This window comes from Dendropsophus ebraccatus, chromosome 9 (assembly GCF_027789765.1).
Source record: "Dendropsophus ebraccatus isolate aDenEbr1 chromosome 9, aDenEbr1.pat, whole genome shotgun sequence".
Classification (NCBI taxonomy): domain Eukaryota; kingdom Metazoa; phylum Chordata; class Amphibia; order Anura; family Hylidae; genus Dendropsophus; species Dendropsophus ebraccatus.
Genome location: NC_091462.1, coordinates 5,492,216 through 5,519,337, shown reverse-complemented (window position 1 = coordinate 5,519,337; position 27,122 = coordinate 5,492,216). Strand labels below are relative to the sequence as shown.

General features: G+C 49.2%; 1 protein-coding gene across 1 annotated transcript in view; it reads left to right on the top strand.

Moving 5' to 3' along the window:
• The window catches only part of CNTNAP5 (contactin associated protein family member 5), a 334,380-nt gene extending 308,385 nt beyond the window's left edge, over positions 1-25,995 (top strand). Inside the window, exons 20-24 of the mRNA XM_069982421.1 lie at positions 12,933-13,063; positions 14,251-14,338; positions 17,157-17,375; positions 20,561-20,632; positions 25,055-25,995. Coding sequence (XP_069838522.1) covers positions 12,933-13,063; positions 14,251-14,338; positions 17,157-17,375; positions 20,561-20,632; positions 25,055-25,251 — 707 coding nt within the window. The 3' untranslated portion in view covers positions 25,252-25,995. The remainder of the gene's footprint in view (positions 1-12,932; positions 13,064-14,250; positions 14,339-17,156; positions 17,376-20,560; positions 20,633-25,054) is intronic.
• Positions 25,996-27,122: the final 1,127 nt, after the last annotated feature.

The following is a 27,122-nucleotide window of genomic DNA, read 5'->3' as shown; positions in this document are numbered from 1 at the left end:
AAGGACAAATCCGATCGAAACGAAAAATAGATAGCACACCTCACACCGCCGAGGGCTTCGAAACGCAGTTTGAACGGAGTCTGTGCGCAAAGTGGTTCGGGCTGTATTACGCGCAGAAAAATAGTTGGAAGAAATGGAAGAAGAAACGGAAGAAGATGAAACGGAAGAAGAAGAAACGGAAGAAGAAGAAGAATACGGATTACAATATAGGGATTTTCAAGCACTATAATAAAGATATTATTCAACCAGAAGAAGTTATTCAACCAGTATAAATCAGAGTGATAATCTGTGGGGTACATGTATAGTGCTCAGTGATCCCCATCTGTGGGGTACGTGTATGGTGCTCAGTGATCCCCATCTGTGGGGTACGTGTATGGTGCTCAGTGATCCCCATCTTTGGCGTACATGTACTGTATGGCGCTGTGCTCAGTGATCCCTATCTGTGGGGTACATGTACTGTATGGCACTCAGTGAACCCCATCTGTGGGGTACAGTTATGGTGCTCAGTGATCCCTATCTGTGGGGTACATGTATGGTGCTCAGTCATCCCTATCTGTGGGGTACATGTACTGTATAGCACTTTGCTCAGTGAACCCCATCTGTGGGATACATGTATGGTGCTCAGTGATCCCTATCTGTGGGGTACATGTACTTTATGGTGCTCAGTGAACCCCATCTGTGGGATACATGTATGGTGCTCAGTGATCCCTATCTGTGGGGTACATGTACTTTATGGTGCTCAGTGAACCCCATCTGTGGGGTACATGTATGGTGCTCAGTCATCCCTATCTGTGGGGTACATGTACTGTATAGCACTGTGCTCAGTGATCCCCATCTGTGGGGTACATGTACTGTATGGTGTTGTGCAGGATGACTTGTCAATCTATATGATAGTACATGGTCTGCATTGCGGGGCCGCAGTAAAGTCCTGTAGACGTTGATTATGCCGCCTTCTAGCGTCCCCCCTGATATACAGTACATCACAGTGATTCCCGCCATATAGAGCACGGGCCCATAGACTCCTGCCGCGCACGCGAGGCCACCAGAATAGAGAAAATAAATATGAAACCAACCGAAACGGAACAGAAAATCCGACAAAGTAATTTACGACTTAACAAATCTCCCATGAACAGTAAAACATAATTAGATCCCAACGTGGCGGAAAAACCTCATCTAGGCGGTAAATACAAACGTCTCCCATCTAAATTAATTAAAAACCACTAAAACTCACAAAATACAAACAAAAAACATCATTTCCTTCATAGTTTTTGGAAGCACCTGTACGGGCGGCAGCGGCGGCGAACGAGACAAGCCTTGATTTAATTGTAGAAGAACGAGGACGGGAGCGCATGGCGCAGCAATCGGGTAAGCGGGTAATTACGTTATGGCTTTCCTATGATCCTAAATGATGAATCTCCAGGCACGGGAATCGCAGGAGAGCGTAAATCACCCGCCAGACATGTAATTATTGAGCAAAATAATTGAAAACAAGATTTGTTCCTGTAAATGTATACCGCACTCAAAAATTCAATTTGCAATATATCTCGGGATATAGAAGATTTTTGCCGGTTTTAATTTCTCCCTCCGAAGACGCCGCCGTCACGTGAACGGAAAAAAAACAAACATGGAGATTAGTAAATAAAAAAATGATAAATTCTGTGGGAGATTTTAACAAAAACTTTAAATTTCCATTAACTCTGCTCCGTCAGGTAATGCAGAAAAGCCGGGGGTGATGGGATTGTCAGGATGTGCGGGGACGGGATGAGAGAGGAACGGACAGCGTCTCTGATCTGCCGGCGCACAGACTCCATGATCCTCATTATACACCTTTCATGTGTGACCTGTATTGGCCTTTAGCAATAGGCAGGAGAGGGGCAGGTGTGCGGCCGCGGCTGTGATAATCCCCTCACTGCTGGACACCACGCACTTCAGTCCCGTATAAAGGTGGAGGGGAGGATTCTCCCACTGTGACTAGTTGGTGGGGAGACATAATAGTGAGAGGCCGGGGGACAGAAATGGCTGATAATAGGAGCTGTGTCCGGTCCCAGAAATCCAAGGAAGAACAATGTCTGACAGTACAGGTTAGATCTAAGTATATGTTATATGAGCTCCCATAATACAGCAACAGAACAACTGCATTTCATCCTGTATTATACTCCAGAGCTGCACTCACTATTCTGCTGGTGGGGTCACTATGTACATACATTACATTACTGATTCTGAGTTACATCCTGTATTATACTCCAGAGCTGCACTCACTATTCTGCTGGTGGGGTCACTGTGTACATACATTACATTACTGATCCTGAGTTACATCCTGTATTATACTCCAGAGCTGCACTCACTATTCTGCTGGTGGGGTCACTATGTACATACATTACATTACTGATTCTGAGTTACATCCTGTAGTTCTTTTATTAGAAAAATAGAAAAATTTACAAATACATAAACCAAAATCAGGCATATCCAGCCATAACCAAAACAAATACAATAATAAACTTGTCTTGTCATGAAAAAAAACATCCAATGTTTCAAAATTGTGAAACAAACAACAATATAATCGCATACACCTGCCTCACGTGGCCAGTCCAGCTTTATGTTTAAAATAGCTAAAATAGCTATTTTTCCCCTTTTCCCTGGAGGAGGAAAAAAAAAAAAAAAAAAAACACAAGCAAAACAAAAACAAACACTTCATAGCACACATAATAAAGGCCACATAGGGCCAAATGCCATATATACGATGATAAAGCTGAACTTAAAGTTGTCCCAGCTGGGATATAACCAAATAAAAATAACACATATACCTTAGCCTGCTCACCCCTAATCCCACCAACAACCCTCCTACACACACATGCACACCAACGTGTTTCACCCCTGAAACCCCCCCCACACCACCACCAAACACACAGCCCCTCAACCCCATACACACACACACTAGATAACTTCAGATATAAATCTAATCACCTAACTAAAACTAACCTAAGAAAACAAGATAGCATAAAAAAAAAAAACATCAGTACCTTCGTCATCATCATTAATAGAAATAATAAGAGATAAAAACCTCCCAAATCAACTGAAGAACAACAGGTCCGGCTGCCTTATATCTTAGAATCAAAGAGAAAGCAAAGCAAAATTGATGCAAATAATAATAACAATGTAATAACCATGTGAAATATTAGCCTGTCTATCACACTACCTATACGCCCCATCACCGTCACCCCAAATCTAGACATAAGTCTAGGTCCGTAAGTTCACTCCTGTCCCTCATTGACCCATGTCAGAACCATCAAGTAACCGTCCTGTGCATGAGCCTCAAGTTCTTGGAGTCCGCAGAGTTAGTCCGGATATAGCTCCGGCTCCATCGGCTCACGCCAGGAAAACACACGTTCCAAACCCCCATCACCCACCCAACCTATTCTATACCCCAGAATGTATCACATTTTCCACCAAACTACCTAAACATATAGTGTAACACAACACATAACAATATGACCCAAGTTCGGTAGCCTGTAAGCCCTTTACAATTTATAAACTGATAGAAAACCAAAACAAAAAGCTAACGTGTCATGCACAGCCCCACCGGGATCGGAGGATGGCAGACCAGGTACCATAATAATTTAAAACCTATCCCTTACTATTCTCCCTACCCTCTCCCTAATACTATCCCTAAATATTAATCTAACCCTCACACTCTCCCTACTGCTGTCCCTATCTACACTGTCCCTAACCAGAATTATGGTCCCTCACCCAGTGGGCTCAGTACCTAGGGCACAGCGAAAGAAAAACCTCTCCACAGGAGAGAAGCCCTACTTGTACCCAACCTGCCATACTCCAAAGACCTGATCTTCCCAAGGTCACCAGTGATGTTCCTACAGACCTCCACCTCGGAGAGGACTCTACGCTGTGTAGATACTAGACACCGTGCGTTCCACGTGTGGTACCTAACCACTAAGCTGACTAGAAATAAGGTGCAGCGATCTCGGCAACCCAGGTTCCTGAATGCCCCATAAGCCCACTCCGGATAGGTGAGACTGACCAACTGACTCCAACCTATGGAGGCGCCCACCCTGGTGTAAACCCCTATATTGAAGGGACAATGAAGCAGGAAATGATCCATGCTTTCCAGCGTATTCCCACACTCCTCTCGGGGACACCCCCGATCATCGGAGCTTCTGCACTTCAAGTTGTCCCTTACATATAGCTTCCCATGGAAACAGCGCCAGGCCAAGTCCCAAAACTTCTGAGGGATCCGTTTCGAGTTTAAAAGACTAAGCCCAACCTCTAGATCCTGGCCTGGGCAATCCCTGAGTGCCAAGGGCTTCTGGAAATGGGTCAACAGAACCCTTTGGTAAAGGAATTTCCTCGACTGAGTCCTGATCTCCCACATTCCCAGACTCCATCGGCATATCATCTTCAGAGTCGGGGTAGCGTAAGCCGGAAGATATCCATGGGGCGTACGAAGGTCCTTCACTCGCCCTCCTGTCTCCCATTCCTGGAAGAAAGGCCAAAACCATTCCCTGCAGGAGAGTACCCACGGAGGAGCCCTCTCTTTCCAGAGGTTTGCGATGTTAGCTTTCAAGAAGGTGTTCACTAAGAACACCACAGGGTTCACCATAGACAAACCCCCAAGTCTCCTCGTGCGGTAGGTAACCTCTCTCTTGACCAAGTTCAGCCTATTCCCCCATAACAGCTGGAAGAACAGGCTGTAGATCCTAGTATAGGAAGCCTCTGGCAAGATACATACACTGCCCAGGTAGATGAACAAAGGGAGCAGGTACGATTTGATCAGCTATACCCTTTCCCTGAGGGTCAAAGACCAACCCTTCCACTGGTCCACCTTCTGAGCGGCATTCTGGAGCCTACCATCCCAGTTTTTAGTGGGGTAATCACCCTGGCCGAAAGTAATGCCTAGGATTTTTGCCGAGTCTTGGGGCCCTGGAAGGGTGTCCGGGAGATCAAACTCAGGATCTCCCCCTCCCAGCCAGAGACTCTCACACTTATCCGGGTTGATGCTGGACCCAGATGCCTCTGAGTAGCGCTCCACTTCAGACATCACCACATCGACCTCCCCTCTCGAGGACACAAAAATAGTGACATCATCAGCGTACGCTACCACTCTCAGGGTGGCTTCTGGCTCCTCCAGGCTCATCCCGACCCCTGCCAATGGTCCACAACCAACCCTCCTAAGGAAAGGGTCGATCGCGAACACATACAACAGTGGGCTCAAAGGACAGCCCTGGCGAACACCAGACCCAACCTCAAAAGAGCGGCCAGACCAACCGTTCACCAGCGGGAAACTCTCTGCCCCTGCATACAAGATCTTAAGCCAATTGACAAAAGTATCTGGTAGGCCATATCTCAGAAGGACGGACCAGAGGTACTCATGGTTCACCCGATCAAATGCTTTGGCCTGATCCAGGGACAGCAAGTACCCCTTCCAAAGACCCGCACTACTCTGCTCCACTGCCTCCCTGACACTAAGGACAGCACTTAAGGTGCTTCGGCCTGGAACAGAGCAGTGCTGAGCCCTCGAAAGGAGCCGGGGTGCTAACTTCACCAGCCGATTAAACAGTATCTTGGACAGAATCTTCCTGTCCGCATTGAGAAGAGCTATGGGCCTCCAATTCTCAATACGGCTCGAATCTTTACCCTTTGACAAAAGAATCAGGGCTGACCTCCTCATTGACCTCGGCAGAGTGCCCGAGGAAAGACACTCATTGAAGACCTCGGCCAAGAGGGGAACCAAGAGGTCCCTGAAGGTCTTATACCACTCAGATGTTAAGCCATCTGGACCTGGCGACTTCTTCAGGGCAAGCCCTTCAATCGCCAGTCTAACTTCCTCTTCCCTGATCTCTTCTGCCAAAACATCAAGAGAGGGGTCTACCCCTGGTTCAGGAATGGCGTCAGCCAGGAAACCCGACATCACATCCCGATCTAGATCCTTCCTCCCCAAGAGGTGTGAGTAAAAGGATCTGACGACGTCCAGGATCCCTGATCTGGACCAGTTCAGAGATCCCGTACTATCAACCAGTCCAGTGACAATCTTACTACTTACTGACATCTTACAGTTTCTGTAGGGGTCGGGCGAGCGGTACCTCCCGAAATCCCTCTCAAAAACTAAAGATGTGTGCCTATCATACTGACACCTCATGAGCAAGGCTTTCACTCTGGAGATCTCCTCTCTACTACCTCCAGTCGAGACGAGATGCTCGAGTTTCCTCCTCAGGCCCTGATACACACGATACCTATTCAGGGACCTGAGGCTCGCAACCCGCTTCTTGAATATCTCCCACCACTCTGACTTACTACTACATAGGCCCAGTAGAGGTACCTGACTCTGAAGAAAATCCTCAAAGGATTGTCTTACCTCTGCTTCTTCCAGGAGGGACGAATTCAGCCTCCAGTAGCCTCTACCCATCCGGGGGGTGTCTGAAACATTCAGGGAAAACAAAATTAGACAGTGGTCGGAGAACTCCCCCTCAACCACGGACACTGCGGAAGAGACGGCTTCCTCCTTTAAATAAAACCTGTCCAATCTAGACCTGCAGCTACCTCGATGATAGGTGAAACCCACGTGGCCCGAGGGGGTCCGGATGTGGGCATCCTCTAGGCGAGCTTCCCTAACTATGCTAATCAGTGCCATACTATCATAAGCCAGCTTGTCTTTGGCGCCTCTCCTGTCCTGAGACCTCGTAATAGTATTGAAGTCTCCACCAAAGACCACCTGCCGACTCGTAAAAAGAAAGGGCTTAATCCTTATGAAGAGGCTTTTACGGTCCCACTTAGTTTGTGGGGCATAGATGTTAATGAGCCGGAGCTCTTGCCCCTTCATAAGGACATCCAAGATCAGGCACCTCCCCATTTCCAACTCGATAACCCGTCTGCATTCTACAGGAGCGGTAAAAAGGACCGCCACCCCACTATACGGCTCAGCCGCAAGAGACCAGTGTGAAGGCCCATGCCTCCACTCTCTCTTGGCTTTTATTAGAGAGGCTAGATCTGTCAACCTGGTCTCCTGCAAAAACAAAATGTCGGCGTTAATACGACCGAGAAAATCAAAGGCTGCGAATCTAGCCGTATCAGACTTAATGCTGGCACAGTTAATGGATGCCAGCGTCAATGGGGTGAGTGCCGCCATCATGGGTGATCGAGTTAGATGGCCAACTTAACATTTTACTTTTTCTTTCTTTTTCTTCCCTTCCTCATGTTCTGAAGAGAAAGACTTACTTTCTTTACACCTTTTTTTAGAAGTAGACAAATCCATATCACACTCATCTCCACCTGACTCCAGGTTTGCCCCACCCCCTGAAGTACATGGTTCAGCAGGACGAGGCTCGGTGCCCCCTGGAGGCTTCTTTGCCCGTGATACTTCACCCTCGGTCTCCCTCTCTGAAGAGGAGGGAGAGATGTTTTCAAGGGATTGGTATCGATTTGACAGGTCAACCAGAGGGGGGTTGGTCGGGCTTCCTTTTGGTACCTGGCCCCCAACTCGAGAAGAGCAGGACTTCACCCTCCCACTCCTTCTTCTCCGGTTGCCTTTTCTACATTTTTTATCTTGCCACCTTTCTTCTTCCTCACCAAAACTTTCATATTGGGAAGATTCTGAAGAAGTGGCTACTTTGCCTTCCTCTCTACGAAGCCTCACAACCTCTTCATTCAACTCATCCTCCCCCAGGGCCTCAGCCACATCAGAGCCTGCCTCAGGAGTAGGACCAGGTGCTATTCCTGCCACCTGGGAATCCTCCAGTTCCCTACTCCTTTGGCGTTTCTACTCCCGCCTAAGCTTGGAGGGGCTCTTTCCTTTGTTCTTTTCTTTCCTCACTGGCCCTGTTGCCCCTTCACCTCTGCTTGTACCCTCCCCAGCCAAGGCAACCTTATGGCTCTCCCTAGCTGGAGCGGCCGCTGCATTGGCAAAGGAGCGGGGACAACGGCTGAATGGGTGACCAAGGTCACCACACAGGTGACACCTAATCCGCCCACAGGATGCGGCTAGATGATCTGTCCCCCCACACAGTGCACACACCTGTTTGGTGCAATTTGCACGAAAATGTGTGGGGTCACCGCACCTGTTGCAAACCTTAGGCTGTCCCTGGTAAAAGATCTGGATGCGATCGCGTCCAAGGAAGGCAGCAGATGGTATGTGGGCAACCGTATTACCTGTACATCTTAGTTTGACAGAAAACGTCCAGGCCCCAGACCAGATACCATGTTCATCAAAATTCTTTTTGGGCATGTCTATCACATCCCCAAAGCGACCAAGCCAGGTCATGATATCATAGCAAGAAAGCGATTCGTTACGGGTTAGAACTGTCACTTTCTTGACCGCACTCTGACGGGATATCGCCTTCACGGTAAAACCCCGCCAGCCAGGCGCGTCTTTCACCAGCTCATAATTTGACCAGAAGAGTTCTAGACCCTCTGGCCGTATGAAACTGATGTCAAACTCAGACAGGCCGTAGGGGTGGATCAGGGCATAGATGTCGCTTGCCCTGAAATCCATCTGAAAGAGAAGCTCCACAACTTTTGCCCGCGATGGGCACGCATCACTGCCTCTCCATATCAGACGGACCACATTCCTACGACCATTGTCCTGCCCGGGTGTCGGAAGGGACCAGACCACCTCCCCATTGTTCTCTCGGAAGGCTCCCAGACCATGTCTCTCTATCCAGAAAGACAAGTCGACCTCCCTCCCCTCTACCTGGATTGACCTGTCACCCTTCCGTAATGCCTCCAGGAGGCGTCGTTGCAAGTCACCAACCCCTGAGTCAGCTGGAGATGAGGATCGCCCTGGTCCCCCAGCAGCAATGCTAGCATAGCTCCTAGGCGGAGCAGCCACCACTGGGGGGGCAGCCGGACCACCACCCGCCCTTTGCTCAAAATTACAAATACCATCATTTTTATTAGTGTTAGCAGGTATCTCAACAGGTTGTACAGACTGAACAACATTAACCCCTTCTCAGCTGGACTGGCCTATACCAAATTTCAACAATGCAGGTTTTATCACATGTGACCTTTTTACCCTAGCGCCAGCATCATTGGTATCATTGGGCACAGGTGAATGTTTTGGCGCAGCTAGACCTTTAGGAGCCTGCGATGAATCCACCCTACTTTTTGCATTGCCCTCAACCTCAGCTTCTATTGCGCATATGGCCTCCATCATTACAGTATTAATAGCATCACCAACATCAGTTCTCATATCTGTTATACTGTCCACATGGCTGGATCCCTTCATTTGTGCCGGTGTTTCCTGGCATAGAAGACGTCTTGCTCTACCACCGGAAGCCACATCACCAAGCCCAGCAGGGCGAGCAAGGTGTGACGCAGCCTCCGGCAGTGACAGACCCGAGACTGGAAGCGACCCCGCGTCACCTCCACTCTGCACCCGGACACTCCCCCCGTCCACAGGGGAGCGCCCTGCAGTGCAGGCACCTGATGGACTCACGCTCACACTGTCTGGCCCCTGTCCTTCCTTACTGACACCACTCCCGCTACTGACACAAGCAGCAGTGGTATTCGCCGCCATCTTGTCCCGTACACTCTCCCCTCCTCGCTGGCCCCGTTCCACATCAGAAATGGGGACTGGCAGTACTGAGGGGGTAGCAGCTTGGACTGACCTTTCAGCCGACCCAGACTGCTGGAATGAAGTAAAGACATAGCTTACTTGCTCTTCTTTCTTCTTTTGGAGCTTCCCCTATTTCTCTTTCACAGGAACATCCTCTCCAAGGTCATCACCAAAGGTAAAATGCTGCATCCTCACAGGGGATTCCTGCATCTCTATGGCCTTTAACAGTCCACCACCATAACCATCACCACCATCATCATAATCATCATCATCAGTCACTGGTAGTGCTACTTGTGCTGCTTGTATAATGTCACTTTCCTGGGTGGTTTGGGCATTTTGGGGTGCACTTTGGGTGACATCTGGGGGATCTAACATCACCGCACACTCCTCTAACACTCTCCACCACTTCTTTAGCCTCCACAGCCTCCATAGCCTCCAACTCCTCTTCATCACTACAACTCTCCCCATCCGCAGAACTATCACCCCCATCTTTTGCTCTGCTCTCAGTAGGGGATTTCATTTTAGCAAAGCGATCATCGTTCAGCAGTTTCTCCTGGAAGAGATCACTCCCCTCCAGGATAGCCATTCTCTCCAACTCAATCGCTGCTATTTCAGATGTTAGAGTTTTTACCTTGGCTGAGATCTCTGGCTTCTTCTTGGAGGCCGTATCAGCCTGGAACTTGGCAAATTTCAGGTCTTCACGTAGAACCTTGAGTTGCTTCCCAAGGCGCTCATAATCCGCAAATTTAGCTGTAATCCTTGAACAGTATGTAGCTGCCGACTCCTTGGGTCCTCGCTCACCCCACAGCTCAGCTGGCTGGCTCCTGGATGCTGCTGGAGCCATCTTGCCTCCTGCCTTGCTTGTGGCCTTTTTCCCACTTTGAGCCTTGCGGCTCTCTGCCATCACTGGGGGAGCTGGGGACACATCACTGTGGACCCTGCTGGATCTCCTCACACCGCTTGGAGGAGCGCTGGCCGGTAGCTTTTTCTGTCCACCCCCCGCTGGCCTGGTTCGGGAAGTGGAAGCCCGGGACTTCTGGGGCTCCATGCTGAAAGCCCTGCCCAGGAGACTGCCACCCTCCTGGGAAAGGCAGATGGAAATTCAGCCTCTCTCTTGCTGGAAGTCTGGAGGTATCAGGAGCTCAAACACATACACAGAAACACCTGGTGACCACACCCTCCAATCCACCAGTCTACTCCAGAGCTGCACTCACTATTCTGCTGGTGGGGTCACTGTGTACATACATTACATTACTGATCCTGAGTTACATCCTGTATTATACCCCAGAGCTGCACTCACTATTCTGCTGGTGGGGTCACTGTGTACATACATTACATTACTGATCCTGAGTTACATCCTGTATTATACTCCAGAGCTGCACTCACTATTCTGCTGGTGGGGTCACTGTGTGCATACATTACATTACTGATCCTGAGTTACATCCTGTATTATACTCCACAGCTGCACTCACTATTCCCTTATAGATTTTGTGGGAGTTACATAGTGAATGGAGCGGTCTCTGCCAGCAGCAGCTAAGGAGAGCAGTGTTCTGATGTGTGACCAGGACAAGGCTCTGTATATCGTCTGGGGCGGGGGTTATAGATGGGGCAGGGGTTAGTGATGGGGGGGTTATTGATGGGGCAGGGGTTATAGATGGGGCAGGGGTTAGTGATGGGGGGGTTATTGATGGGGCAGGGGTTATAGATGGGGCAGGGGTTAGTGATGGGGCAGGGGTTATTGATGGGGCAGGGGTTAGTGATGGGGCAGGGGTTATAGATGGGGCAGGGGTTATTGATGTTGCGGGGTTAGTGATGGGGCAGGGGTTATTGATGGGGCAGGGGTTATTGATGGGGCAGGGGTTAGTGATGGGGCAGGGGTTATAGATGGGGCAGGGGTTAGTGATGGGGCAGGGGTTATAGATGGGGGGTTAGTGAAGGGGCAGGGGTTATAGATGGGGGGGTTAGTGATGGGGCGGGGTTATAGATGGGGCAGGGGTTAGTGATGGGGCAGGGGTTATAGATGGGGTGGGGTTAGTGATGGGGCAGGGGTTATAGATGGGGCAGGGGTTAATGATGGGGCGCGGTTATAGATGGGGCAGGGGTTAGTGATGGGGCGGGGTTATAGATGGGGCAGGGGTTAGTGATGGGGCAGGGGTTATAGATGGGGCAGGGGTTAGTGATGGGGCGCGGTTATAGATGGGGCAGGGGTTAGTGATGGGGCGGGTTTATAGATGGGGCAGGGGTTAGTGATGGGGCAGGGGTTATAGATGGGGCAGGGGTTATAGATGGGGCAGGGGTTAGTGATGGGGCAGGGGTAATTGATGGGGCAGGGGTTAGTGATGGGGCAGGGGTTATTGATACCGCGGGGGTTATTGACGGGGCAGGGGTTAGTGATGGGGGGTTATTGATGGGGCAGGGGTTATAGATGGGGCAGGGGTTAGTGATGGGGCAGGGGTTAGTGATGGGGCAGGGGTTAGTGATGGGGCAGGGGTTATAGATGGGGCAGGGGTTATTGATGGGGCAGGGGTTATTGATGGGGCAGGGGTTAGTGATGGGGGGGTTATTGATGGGGCAGGGGTTATTGATGGGGCAGGGGTTATTGATGGGGCAGGGGTTATTGATGGGGCGGGGTTAGTGATGGGGCAGGGGTTATTGATACCGCGGGGTTATAGATGGGGCAGGGGTAATTGATGGGGCAGGGGTTAGTGATGGGGCAGGGGTTAGTGATGGGGGGGTTGGTGATGGGGCGGGGTTAGTGATGGGGGGGTTATTGATGGGGCAGGGGTTATTGATGGGGGGGTTATTGATGGGGCAGGGGTTATTGATACGGCGGGGGTTATTGATGGGGCGGAGTTAGTGATGGGGGGTTATTGATGGGGCAGGGGTTAGTGATGGGGGGGTTATTGATGGGGGGGTTATTGATGGGGCGGGGTTATTGATGGGGGGGTTATTGATGGGGCAGGGGTTATAGATGGGGCAGGGGTTATTGATGGGGCAGGGGTTATAGATGGGGCAGGGGTTATAGATGGGGCAGGGGTTATTGATGGGGCGGGGTTAGTTATGGGGGGGTTATTGATGGGGCAGGGGTTATAGATGGGGCAGGGGTTATTGATGGGGCAGGGGTTATAGATGGGGCAGGGGTTATAGATGGGGCAGGGGTTAGTTATGGGGGGGTTATTGATGGGGTAGGGGTTATAGATGGGGCAGGGGTTATTGATGGGGCAGGGGTTATTGATGGGGCAGGTGTTATTGATGGGGCAGGGGTTATAGATGGGGCAGGGTTTATAGATGGGGCAGGTGTTATTGATGGGGCAGAATACAGGGATGTCTGCAGGTTTTCTCATCCTTCTCTTTTTCTTCTGTCTTCCAGGCAGTCTGCAGGTCAGATACAAGGTTGGGAAGGGAAGATCTTACGTCTTCACATTAGACTCTGAGAGGTTGGACAATCGGCGACTCCACCATGTGAAGATCAGCAGAGACGGACGGGAGATAAGCATCCAGGTATGGGGGCGCTCCGCACACGTCTGTATCACATTACAGGGATTTATACTCCGCGTATGCAGAACATTAGCCGCACCATCCAGTCGTCGCTTAGAAAGAACAGCAAATTATTTGACCTTCTCAGCCTGTAAAGAGTGGTAATAAAACAGGCGGCGACTATTCCTCGGACACCTTGCGTGTTTCCTTTGTTAATCTGCACGGCGTTCCCCGTCCTGCCATGTTATCGCCGCTCCTAACCCAATAATTATGAAATCCAAGCACACCGAAAGTGACATTTCCGATAGACAGTTATAGGCGTAAATTACAGCACTGGGAAATGTACGGCGCAGTCCATATGATGGAAGGAGGAAATAAAACATCCAGTAACCTCCTATTTATTAAAGCGCACAACACAAAGAGGGTAAAATGGGTCTGATGTCGGATCGCCGTCCCCTCGCACGTTACTGACATTTATGGACGTGGGACACAGCCGCTGTTAGGAGATTTACAACCAATTTTTCTGTTGTCATATTATAAGGCTGGGTTCACACTGCGTTTTTGCAATCCGGTTTTTTTTTCATCTGATTTACGCAAAAATGATAAAAAAACGGATGAAAAGACGGATACATTTGTGTGCATCCGTTTCCACCCATTTTCCATAAATCTCCTTTATAGAAAAGAAAAAACAGATTAAAAAAATTAATCAAAATGCATCTGTTTTTCTTTTCTTTGAAAATGTTTTTGAATTTAAAAATTTTTGATCCGTTTTTTTATAATGGAAGTCAATGGAAAAATTGATGGAAACAGATGTACACAAATGCATTCATGCATGCATGCATGCATGCAAAAAAAAAAAAAAAAAAAAAAAACAGATTGCAAAAACACATTGTGAACCCAGCCTAATACTTAATATAAACAACTTTGCAGCTTGGCTGCTTGGCTCATATAGTGTATACAGCTCCTAAGCAGAATGATGTGTCTCCATAGCTAAAGGATACAAGGAAGGCCCTGGCAGTATCAGCAAAAAAATACATAATAATCCTTATGACTGCAGAATCAGACAACACAGGGATTGTTTGTAGTCTGTAACCATGGAGACACACCAGGAAGCAGAACAATCTGCAGTAGTGCTCATTTATAAGCAATATCTAATGTGGTCACAAGCCTGAGGTTATTCTTCAATACTAAGATGCTCTTTGGGATTTTAGATTGACAAGACAATTAAGAGGAAGGAGAATTTCTCGTCAGACATCTATTTCAAAGCCATCAAGTCTCTGACGCTGGGGAAGGTTTTAGGTGAGTCATTGATAAATTGGTTACGTTTGTCAATCACAGAGATCAGATGAGAGAATTAATGTGTTACTGAGGTATCAGCTGATTAATTCCTCCAAAGACAAAAGCTGATCCAAATGTGCTTGTTACTTCTGTAAATTAAACTGAATCTATTCTCCTGCATAATTTTATATAATACTGCCCACTATATAAAGGAATATAACTACTATAATACTGTACCCTATATACAGGAATATAACTACTATAATACTGCTCCTATATACAAGAATATAACTACTATAATACTGTCCCCTATATACAGGAATATAACTACTATAATACTGCCCCCTATATACAGTAATATAACTACTATAATACTGCTCCTATATACAGGAATATAACTACTATAATACTGCTCCTATATACAGGGGAATAACTACTATAATACTGCTCCTATATACAGGAATATAACTACTATAATACTGCTCCTATATACAGGAATATAACTACTATAATACTGCCCCCTATATACAAGAATATAACCACTATAATACTGCTCCTATATACAGGAATATAACTACTATAATACTGCTCCTATATACAGGAATATACTACTATAATACTGCTCCTATATACAGGGATATAACTACTATAATACTGCTACTATATACAGGAATATAACTACTATAATACCGCTCCCTATATACAGGAATATAACTACTATAATACTGCTCCTATATACAGGAATATAACTACTATAATACTGCCCCCTATATACAGGAATATAACTACTATAATACTGCTCCTATATACAGGAATATACTACTATAATACTGCTCCTATATACAGGAATATACTACTATAATACTGCCCCCTATATACAGGAATATAACTACTATAATACTGCTCCTATATACAGGAATATAACTACTATAATACTGCTCCTATATACAGGAATATACTACTATAATACCGCTCCTATATACAGGAATATAACTACTATAATACTGCTCCTATATACAGGAATATAACTACTATAATACTGCCCCCTATATACAGGAATATAACTACTATAATACTGCTCCTATATACAGGAATATAACTACTATAATACTGCTCCTATATACAGGAATATACTACTATAATACCGCTCCCTATATACAAGCAGCATACATGGAGCCTTTAAGATTTTCCGAGATAGAAGAGGTTACTAGAAAAGCAATAACAAGTACTTAGTAGAGGGATCTGTATGATGAGATGTAAGTATGATATAAATAGAATGTAATTAGGAGATGATATAATTGTGAGATTTGTGCCTTAAGCTTATAGATGAATATAGGATGAGGTGGAAAGTGGGTGAGGCTGTAATGATTGTACCTGTCAGCAGCCCCCGGCAGGAGAGGGGCTCCCCAGCCACCGCTCTCCACAACTACAACTCCCATCAGACCCTGACAGTGCATGATGCTCCTAGAGAGCTTATGTATCCAACTGTATCCAAGCATACTTACTGTTAGTAGGTGTAACCGTAAATTACAGATAGGATACGTAGTAGTAGATTAGGGTTAGATCAGTTTTTAGCATTAAAGAGGAACTCCAGCTAAATGTGTTTTTTTCTTTCAGATAAATTGGTCTCAGAGAGTTAAATAGATTTGTAATGTACTTCTACTTATAGTCCTCCAGTACTTATCAGCTGCTGTATGTCCTGCGGGGAGTGGTGTTATCTCTCCAGTCTGACACAGTGCTCTCTGCTGCCACCTCTGTCCATGTCAGGAACTGTTCAGAGCAGCAGCAAATCCCCATAGAAAACCTCTCCTGCTCTGGACAGTTCCTGACATGGACAGAGGTGGCAGCAGAGAGCACTGTGTCAGACTGGAAAGAATACACCACTTCCTGTAGGACATACAGCAGCTGATAAGTACTGGAAACTTTCTTATGAATTAGTAGGGTTAGGCTAACTTTAGATGACTTTGTAGGGTTAGGCTAGGTTTATATTACATTGTAGGGTTAGAGTAGGGTCAGATTAGTTTGTAGGGTTAGGCTAGGGTTAGATTTGTTTCTAGGGTTAGGCTCGGGTTAGATTAGTTTGTAGGGTTAGGTTAGGGTTAGATTTGTTTCTAAGGTTAGGCTCGGGTTAGATTAGTTTGTAGGGTTAGGTTAGGGTTAGATTTGTTTCTAGGGTTAGGCTAGGGTTAAATTTTTTTCTAGGGTTAGGCTCGGGTTAGATTTGTTTCTAGGGTTAGGCAGGGGCTAGATGTGGTTGTAGGGTTAGGCTCGGGTTAGATAAGTTTGTAAGGTTAGGTTAGGGTTAGATACTGTGGTTTATAGTGTAAGGCTAGGGTTAGATTATAGAAAAGAGTAATTAGCAGTAGTAATTCTGGTGACATCTCTGTTGTTCTTTGGGCCCCTGGGGATATCTTCCTCTTCTTCCTTTTCCTCTTTTTCTCTTCTTCCTCCTCCCTTTACTCTATCCTTTTTCCTCTTTTTCTCTTCTTCATTTTCCTTTTTTTTTCTCTTCTTCCTCTTCCTCTTCTTTTTCTTCTTCCTCTTATTTCTCCTCTTCCTCTTCTCATTCCTATTCTTGTTCTTCCTTTTCCTCTTCTTCATCTTCCCTTTCCTCTTTTTACTTTCTCCTCTTCCTTTACCTCTGCTTTCTCTTCTTCCTCTTCTTTCTCTTCTTCCCCTTCCTCTGTAATTTCTTGCTGTTTCTTATGATCTGATGTGTGTCAGTGCAGCTAATATTCTGTGAGTGGAGTCAGTATTACGGGAGGGATTCTGTGATATAGCAGATGCAGAAGGCGCCATTGTTACAATAACCGTCTCTTCCATCTTCTTATATCTACAGATAACCTGGAGCTGGATCCCGAAGTCTCCACCATGAACTCCATCGGCTTTGTCGGCTGTCTGTCATCTGTCCAGTACAACCAAGTGGCTCCCCTTAAAGCGGCGCTCCGACACCCCAGCCTGGCCCCGGTCACAGTCACTGGTTCTCTGACCGAATGTAACTGCGGATCCATCACTGAGAGCGACCTGAGTACAATCACCACCACCTACTCCTCCGCAGGTACTGTGCGCCCCTGTGTGTTCTGTATCCCCCTACTCCTCCGTAGGTACTGTGCGCCCCCTGTGTGTTCTGTATCCCCCTACTCCTCCGCAGGTACTGTGCGCCCCCTGTGTGTTCTGTATCCCCCTACTCCTCCGCAGGTACTGTGCGCCCCTGTGTGTTCTGTATCCCCCTACTCCTCTGCAGGTACTGTGCGCCCCCTGTGTGTTCTGTATCCCCCTACTCCTCCGCAGGTACTGTGCGCCCCCTGTGTGTTCTGTATCCCCCTACTCCTCCGCAGGTACTGTGCGCCCCCTGTGTGTTCTGTATCCCCCCTACTCCTCCGTAGGTACTGTGCGCTCCCTGTGTGCTCTGTATCCCCCTACTCCTCCGCAGGTACTGTGCGCCCCTGTGTGTTCTGTATCCCCCTACTCCTCCGCAGGTACTGTGCGCCCCCTGTGTGTTCTGTATCCCCCCTACTCCTCCGCAGGTACTGTGCGCCCCTGTGTGTTCTGTATCCCCCCTACTCCTCCGTAGGTACTGTGCGCCCCCTGTGTGTTCTGTATCCCCCTACTCCTCTGCAGGTACTGTGCGCCCCCTGTGTGTTCTGTATCCCCCTACTCCTCCGCAGGTACTGTGCGCCCCCTGTGTGTTCTGTATCCCCCCTACTCCTCCGTAGGTACTGTGCGCCCCCTGTGTGTTCTGTATCCCCCTACTCCTCCGCAGGTACTGTGCGCCCCCTGTGTGTTCTGTATCCCCCCTACTCCTCCGTAGGTACTGTGCGCCCCCTGTGTGTTCTGTATCCCCCTACTCCTCCGCAGGTACTGTGCGCCCCCTGTGTGTTCTGTATCCCCCTACTCCTCTGCAGGTACTGTGCGCCCCCTGTGTGTTCTGTATCCCCCTACTCCTCCGCAGGTACTGTGCGCCCCCTGTGTGTTCTGTATCCCCCCTACTCCTCCGTAGGTACTGTGCGCCCCTGTGTGTTCTGTATCCCCCTACTCCTCCGTAGGTACTGTGCGCCCCCTGTGTGTTCTGTATCCCCCTACTCCTCCGCAGGTACTGTGCGCCCCCTGTGTGTTCTGTATCCCCCTACTCCTCCGCAGGTACTGTGCGCCCCTGTGTGTTCTGTATCCCCCTACTCCTCCGCAGGTACTGTGCGCCCCCTATGTGTTCTGTTTCACACGGGGGGAGGATGTCACAGGGTCTTATTGCGGTGATGTAACCCCCCTAGTCTGCGCTCTGTGAATGGTGATGGGCTGTAGTACCTGACACCGGCCATTGCTACGAGTGGCGCTGTGGTGAGGAAACATTGGTGTCGGACTGTACTGATCTTCTATTTTTATATCCCAATAATCACATCTATAGGATCCTGGGGGAGGGGAGAACGCGGCTGCCGCTGCTGCTGGGCATTGTGGGAGGTGATCAGTAACGCTGCAGGGCATTGTGGGAGGTGATCAGTACTGCTGCAGGGCATTGTGGGAGGTGATCAGTACTGCTGCAGGGCATTGTGGGAGGTGATCAGTAACGCTGCAGGGCATTGTGGGAGGTGATCAGTACTGCTGCAGGGCATTGTGGGAGGTGATCAGTACTGCTGCAGGGCATTGTGGGAGGTGATCAGTAACGCTGCAGGGCATTGTGGGAGGTGATCAGTACTGCTGCAGGGCATTGTGGGAGGTGATCAGTACTGCTGCAGGGCATTGTGGGAGGTGATCAGTAACGCTGCAGGGCATTGTGGGAGGTGATCAGTAACGCTGCAGGGCATTGTGGGAGGTGATCAGTACTGCTGCAGGGCATTGTGGGAGGTGATCAGTACTGCTGCAGGGCATTGTGGGAGGTCATCAGTACTGCTGCAGGGCATTGTGGGAGGTGATCAGTACTGCTGCAGGGCATTGTGGGAGGTGATCAGTACTGCTGCAGGGCATTGTGGGAGGTCATCAGTACTGCTGCAGGGCATTGTGGGAGGTGATCAGTACTGCTGCAGGGCATTGTGGGAGGTGATCAGTAACGCTGCAGGGCATTGTGGGAGGTCATCAGTACTGCTGCAGGGCATTGTGGGAGGTGATCAGTAACGCTGCAGGGCATTGTGGGAGGTGATCAGTACTGCTGCAGGGCATTGTGGGAGGTGATCAGTAACGCTGCTGCAGGGCATTGTGGGAGGTGATCAGTAACGCTGCAGGGCATTGTGGGAGGTGATCAGTAACGCTGCAGGGCATTGTGGGAGGTGATCAGTAACGCTGCTGCAGGGCATTGTGGGAGGTGATCAGTAATACTGCAGGGCATTGTGGGAGGTGATCAGTTCTGCTGCAGGGCATTGTGGGAGGTGATCAGTACTGCTGCAGGGCATTGTGGGAGGGGATCAGTACTGCTGCAGGGCATTGTGGGAGGTGATCAGTACTGCTGCAGGGCATTGTGGGAGGTGATCAGTAACGCTGCAGGGCATTGTGGGAGGTGATCAGTAACGCTGCAGGGCATTGTGGGAGGTGATCAGTAACGCTGCAGGGCATTGTGGGAGGTGGTCAGTACTGCTGCACGGCATTGTGGGAGGTGATCAGTACTGCTGCAGGGCATTGTGGGAGGTGATCAGTAACGCTGCTGCCGGGCATTGTGGGAGGTGATCAGTAACGCTGCAGGGCATTGTGGGAGGTGATCAGAAATGCTGCAGGGCATTGTGGGAGGTGATCAGTAACGCTGCTGCAGGGCATTGTGGGAGGTGATCAGTAACGCTGCTGCAGGGCATTGTGGGAGGTGATCAGTACTGCTGCAGGGCATTGTGGGAGGTGATCAGTAACGCTGCTGCCGGGCATTGTGGGAGGTGATCAGTAACGCTGCAGGGCATTGTGGGAGGTGATCAGAAATGCTGCAGGGCATTGTGGGAGGTGATCAGTAACGCTGCTGCAGGGCATTGTGGGAGGTGATCAGTAACGCTGCTGCAGGGCATTGTGGGAGGTGATCAGTAACGCTGCTGCAGGGCATTGTGGGAGGTGATCAGTACTGCTGCAGGGCATTGTGGGAGGTGATCAGTAATGCTGTAGGGCATTGTGGGAGGTGATCAGTAATGCTGTAGGGCATTGTGGGAGGTGATCAGTAATGCTGTAGGGCATTGTGGGAGGTGATCAGTAATGCTGTAGGGCATTGTGGGAGGTGATCAGTAACGCTGTAGCGGGGTCTCCCCTATGTCTGTAATTATTATCTCTCTTTTTCTCCAGATCCCTTTGGGAAGACGGATGACCGGGAACCCCTGACTAATGAGATCCGGAGCGGCCCGGCGGTCATCGGAGGTAATAACCCCTCCCCCCATATACTGATACATGGGGAGTATATAGTATATATGTAATATCTGCATCTACATAGGACTGCAGGTGACTACTACATTATCTGTACTCAGACATATCACTGTGTAATCTGTGGTTTTACATGGGACTGCAGGGAATGATCGCTGTGTTACCTGTGGTGTTACATAGGACTGCAGGGAATTATGGCTGTGTTATCTGTGGTGTTACATAGGACTGCAGGGAATTATGGCTGTGTTATCTGTGGTGTTACATAGGACTGCAGGGAATTATGGCTGTGTTATCTGTGGTGTTACATGGGACTGCAGAGAATTATGGCTGTGTTATTTGTGGTGTTACATAGGATTGCAGGTGACCCCTTGGATAGGCCTGCTAATCCCCCCCCCCCCCTAGGACACCAGTGAAGGGTTAAGCAGTGTCTGCTCGGTTGCTGTCTGACGGGATTGTGTCTTTGTGTTGGATCTGCTATATACGGTCAGCGCTGTTATATTTCTCTATAATTGGCTTGGTTCTTGCTGCGACATGTTGGGATGGGCTTGTGTATCCTGTAGCCCGGCCTGACACGTCATCTATCACCGGCCGCCGTGGTCTCGTAACCTTTCAGTCTAGTGGAGGTAGTGAGGCCACCGTGTCATCTATATACAGGTGACCTGACAGTGACGCCTCGGCCAGTATCGGCCACTGATCCACAATCATACTGACCTGCTATATAAGATCTATGGGGTCACTTCTAACCATTATAAAGCTGCTTCCTGTCAGTGAAGGGAAACATCCAGACAATAAATTCCTGCACTAAGAAATGTTTTAGAATTAACTGGTGTGAGAAAGTTATACAGATGTGTAATTTACTTTCTCTCCAGTCTTCCAGAACTTATCAGCTGCTGTATGTCCTGCAGGAAGTGTTGTATTCTCTCCAGTCTGACACAGTGCTCTCTGCTGCCACCTCTGTCCATGTCAGGAACTGTCCAGAGCAGCAGCAAATCCCCATAGAAAACCTCTCCTGCAGCGACCTGTGTGCGCTGTATATCAGCATACATAGATGTGAGCACATCTGGTGGACTCGCCCGGTTATACAGACCTGGTGGAACAGGATTTGTAATACATGTAACTGATCTTATTTGTCAGCGACCGATAACTCTTTCTGTGGCCGTCCCTTCTCTTACATATAGACCAGATATTTAGGTCTGAGGAATTTTCCCACTGGGAATCTAATACCAGACATAAATAATAAATCTATGGACTCCTTGGATTTCCTATCATTAATCAATAGCAACATAAAGTATATAGATCTCAGAGCCCCCCCCCCCCCTTTATACTTGTGCCCTCAGTGTGTAAGTAACATATTTGGGTATTTATTGGTGTCTTATATTTGTATTACAATCTTCTATCTGACATAATGTGCCAATAACACCTGTATTGTAACAAAAAATATCAAAAATATTTCATAAAATACAGTATACGTAGTGTGTAACAGAGAGTAAATTTCTCTGGTGTTTGAGGGGTCGATGCTCATCCTCTCCTCTGCTCACCCTGTTCTCTGGTTCTCCTCTGCTCACCCTGTTCTCCTGTTCTCCTCTGCTCACCCTGTTCTCCTGTTCTCCTCTGCTCACCCTGTTCTCCTGTTCTCCTCTCCTCACCCTGTTCTCCTGTTCTCCTCTGCTCACCCTGTTCTCCTGTTCTCCTCTGCTCACCCTGTTCTCTGGTTCTCCTCTGCTCACCCTGTTCTCCTCTGCTCACCCTGTTCTCTGGTTCTCCTCTGCTCACCCTGTTCTCTGGTTCTCCTCTGCTCACCCTGTTCTCCTCTGCTCACCCTGTTCTCTGGTTCTCCTCTGCTCACCCTGTTCTCCTGTTCTCCTCTGCTCACCCTGTTCTCCTCTGCTCACCCTGTTCTCCTGTTCTCCTCTGCTCACCCTGTTCTCCTGTTCTCCTCTGCTCACCCTGTTCTCTGGTTCTCCTCTGCTCACCCTGTTCTCCTGTTCTCCTCTGCTCACCCTGTTCTCTGGTTCTCCTCTGCTCACCCTGTTCTCTGGTTCTCCTCTGCTCACCCTGTTCTCTGGTTCTCCTCTGCTCACCCTGTTTTCTGGTTCTCCTCTGCTCACCCTGTTCTCCTCTGCTCACCCTGTTCTCCTCTGCTCACCCTGTTCTCCTGTTCTCCTCTGCTCACCCTGTTCTCCTGTTCTCCTCTGCTCACCCTGTTCTCCTGTTCTCCTCTGCTCACCCTGTTCTCCTGTTCTCCTCTGCTCACCCTGTTCTCCTGTTCTCCTCTGCTCACCCTGTTCCCCTCTGCTCACCCTGTTCTCCTGTTCTCCTCTGCTCACCCTGTTCTCTGGTTCTCCTCTGCTCACCCTGTTCTCTGGTTCTCCTCTGCTCACCCTGTTCTCTGGTTCTCCTCTGCTCACCCTGTTCTCCTGTTCTCCTCTGCTCACCCTGTTCTCCTCTGCTCACCCTGTTCTCCTGTTCTCCTCTGCTCACCCTGTTCTCTGGTTCTCCTCTGCACACCCTGTTCTCTGGTTCTCCTCTGCTCACCCTGTTCTCTGGTTCTCCTCTGCTCACCCTGTTTTCTGGTTCTCCTCTGCTCACCCTGTTCTCCTCTGCTCACCCTGTTCTCCTCTGCTCACCCTGTTCTCCTGTTCTCCTCTGCTCACCCTGTTCTCCTGTTCTCCTCTGCTCACCCTGTTCTCCTGTTCTCCTCTGCTCACCCTGTTCTCCTGTTCTCCTCTGCTCACCCTGTTCTCCTGTTCTCCTCTGCTCACCCTGTTCTCTGGTTCTCCTCTGCTCACCCTGTTCTCTGGTTCTCCTCTGCTCACCCTGTTCCCCTCTGCTCACCCTGTTCTCCTGTTCTCCTCTGCTCACCCTGTTCTCTGGTTCTCCTCTGCTCACCCTGTTCTCTGGTTCTCCTCTGCTCACCCTGTTCTCTGGTTCTCCTCTGCTCACCCTGTTCTCCTGTTCTCCTCTGCTCACCCTGTTCTCCTCTGCTCACCCTGTTCTCCTGTTCTCCTCTGCTCACCCTGTTCTCTGGTTCTCCTCTGCTCACCCTGTTCTCTGGTTCTCCTCTGCTCACCCTGTTCTCCTCTGCTCACCCTGTTCTCTGGTTCTCCTCTGCTCACCCTGTTCTCTGGTTCTCCTCTGCTCACCCTGTTCTCTGGTTCTCCTCTGCTCACCCTGTTCTCTGGTTCTCCTCTGCTCACCCTGTTCTCTGGTTCTCCTCTGCTCACCCTGTTCTCCTGTTCTCCTCTGCTCACCCTGTTCTCTGGTTCTCCTCTGCTCACCCTGTTCTCTGGTTCTCCTCTGCTCACCCTGTTCTGTTCTCCTCTGCTCACCCTGTTCTCCTCTGCTCACCCTGTTCTGTTCTCCTCTGCTCACCCTGTTCTCCTCTGCTCACCCTGTTCTCCTGTTCTCCTCTGCTCACCCTGTTCTCTGGTTCTCCTCTGCTCACCCTGTTCTCCGGTTCTCCTCTGCTCACCCTGTTCTCCTGTTCTCCTCTGCTCACCCTGTTCTCTGGTTCTCCTCTGCTCACCCTGTTCTCCTGTTCTCCTCTGCTCACCCTGTTCTCCTGTTCTCCTCTGCTCACCCTGTTCTCTGGTTCTCCTCTGCTCACCCTGTTCTCTGGTTCTCCTCTGCTCACCCTGTTCTCCTGTTCTCCTCTGCTCACCCTGTTCTCCTGTTCTCCTCTGCTCACCCTGTTCTCCTGTTCTCCTCTGCTCACCCTGTTCTCTGGTTCTCCTCTGCTCACCCTGTTCTCCTCTGCTCACCCTGTTCTCCGGTTCTCCTCTGCTCACCCTGTTCTCCTGTTCTCCTCTGCTCACCCTGTTCTCTGGTTCTCCTCTGCTCACCCTGTTCTCCTCTGCTCACCCTGTTCTCTGGTTCTCCTCTGCTCACCCTGTTCTCTGGTTCTCCTCTGCTCACCCTGTTCTCTGGTTCTCCTCTGCTTACCCTGTTCTCCGGTTCTCCTCTGCTCACCCTGTTCTCTGGTTCTCCTCTGCTCACCCTGTTCTCTGGTTCTCCTCTGCTCACCCTGTTCTCCTGTTCTCCTCTGCTCATCCTGTTCTCCTGTTCTCCTCTGCTCACCCTGTTCTCTGGTTCTCCTCTGCTTACCCTGTTCTCCTGTTCTCCTCTGCTCACCCTGTTCTCTGGTTCTCCTCTGCTCACCCTGTTCTCCTGTTCTCCTCTGCTCACCCTGTTCTCTGGTTCTCCTCTGCTCACCCTGTTCTCCTCTGCTCACCCTGTTCTCTGGTTCTCCTCTGCTTACCCTGTTCTCCTGTTCTCCTCTGCTCACCCTGTTCTCTGGTTCTCCTCTGCTCACCCTGTTCTCTGGTTCTCCTCTGCTCACCCTGTTCTCTGGTTCTCCTCTGCTCACCCTGTTCTCCTGTTCTCCTCTGCTCATCCTGTTCTCCTCTTCTCTCTCCCCAGGTGTCATAGCCGTAACAATATTCATCATTTTTTGCATTGTGGCCATAATGACGAAAATTCTTTATCAACACAAAAAAACTCATGGAAAAAGCCCCCCCAAGGAGAAGGACTACCCGGGCAGCCTGGACTACTCCTTCAGGAACGAGATGGACTTACAGAACACAGTCAGCGAGTGCAAGAAGGAGTACTTCATCTGACACCCAGCTTTCTACATCACCCCTCCTCCCGTTCTTTGCCCTTTTTGCAGTTTTTTTTAGCGATTTCTGAACCTCGGATCCCGAGAAGGAGCGAGAGGAGCGAGAGGAGCGTGACAATGTCTGATGTCTCCGTCTTCTAAGGCTCCAGCTGTACAGATCCGGCCTCCTGCCCACCAGGACACACACCGCACCTTCCTGAGAGAGCGACTGGGAGGCAATGATGGAGGAGGATACAATGTGCTACATCCTGACCCACAGCGCCCTCGCTGGTCACACAGAGCATTGCCGCTCACAGCGCCCTCCCTGGTCACACAGAGCATTGCCGCTCACAGAGCATTGCCGCTCACACAGAGCATTGCCGGACCCATCACTCCTCACTAGTACATGAAGGATACTCATATATATATATATAGGACATTTCTGCTTCTTAGGCCAAAATTAGAATTTAAGGTAAATATTCTTATATTAAGAATCAGCTTGTATAGGGGAGGATGGACCTTGTGTGCGACATACGGGACAGAGCAGCGGATCACAGATGATGGGGAACGAAATCTTCCTGTACTGTCACCCTCCATTTTTGTAGCACCCGCCAACATACAGAGGATACAGATGTCTATAATACAGCACCCGGAAGCTGCTCTGTACAGACACTGAACAAGCAGGGACTGCAGCATTTATATTGTCTTCAGGGGGATGCGGGCTTCAGATTTAGGAAATTGTATTATGCAACTGTGTATGGAGATATATGGGATACAGCTGTATATGGGATACAGCTGTATATGGGATATATGGGATACAGCTGTATGTGTGATATATGGGATACAGCTGTATATGAGATATATGGGATACAGCTGTATATGGGATATATGGGATACAGCTGTATATGAGATATATGGGATACAGCTGTATATGTGATATATGGGATACAGCTGTATATGAGATATATGGGATACAGCTGTATATGGGATATATGGGATACAGCTGTATGTGTGATATATGGGATACAGCTGCATATGTGATATATGGGATACAGCTGTATATGAGATATATGGGATACAGCTGTATATGTGATATATGGGATACAGCTGTATATGGAGATATATGGTATACAGCTGTATATGGTGATATATGGGATACAGCTGTGTATGGAGATATATGGGATACAGCTGTATATGGGATATATGGGATACAGCTGTATATGGGATACAGCTGTATATGGGATATATGATAGTGAGCAGGACGGGGGGGGGGGGGGGGGTGGAGGGAGCGGAGAGGGCGCGGCCTGTTGGGGCTCCAAGGGTAATTGCCCCCTCCTGCTTCTCTGTTCATGGTCCCAATGGCTCCAGTGTTAGAGACTTTCCCACAATGCAGTATGTTATTGGGGAGGGGGGGGGCATTACTTTCAGAAGATGTTGGACTATCCCATCCCATAGAGGAAGCAGCAGTGGAGGGTCGGAGGGTCTGAGCGCTGCCTCCTGCGGCCGTGGTCACATGTTGCAGTATTGTTAGTTTATTTATTGCAGAGTAAAAATCTTTTCTGGAAACTGCAGCGTAAGTTACTGCACAGTGTGAACACGGCTTGGAGTCTCCTGGTCTGTGGGAGGGAAAGCTGAGTGGCTGAAACCTCATTATAGAGGCAGATTCGCCATTCAGAAGCCTAGGAAAGCTGGGTGGCTGAAACTTCATTATAGAGGCAGATCTGTCATTCAGGAGCCTAGGAAAGTTGGGTGGCTGAAACTTCATTATAGAGGCAGATCCACCATTCAGGAGCCTAGGAAAGCTGGGTGGCAATTAGATTGGGCGCCTAGACCCCTGATTGGCAGATCTGTCTAGACACCATAGAGACCGGGAAGCAGAGGGACCCCCTGTAT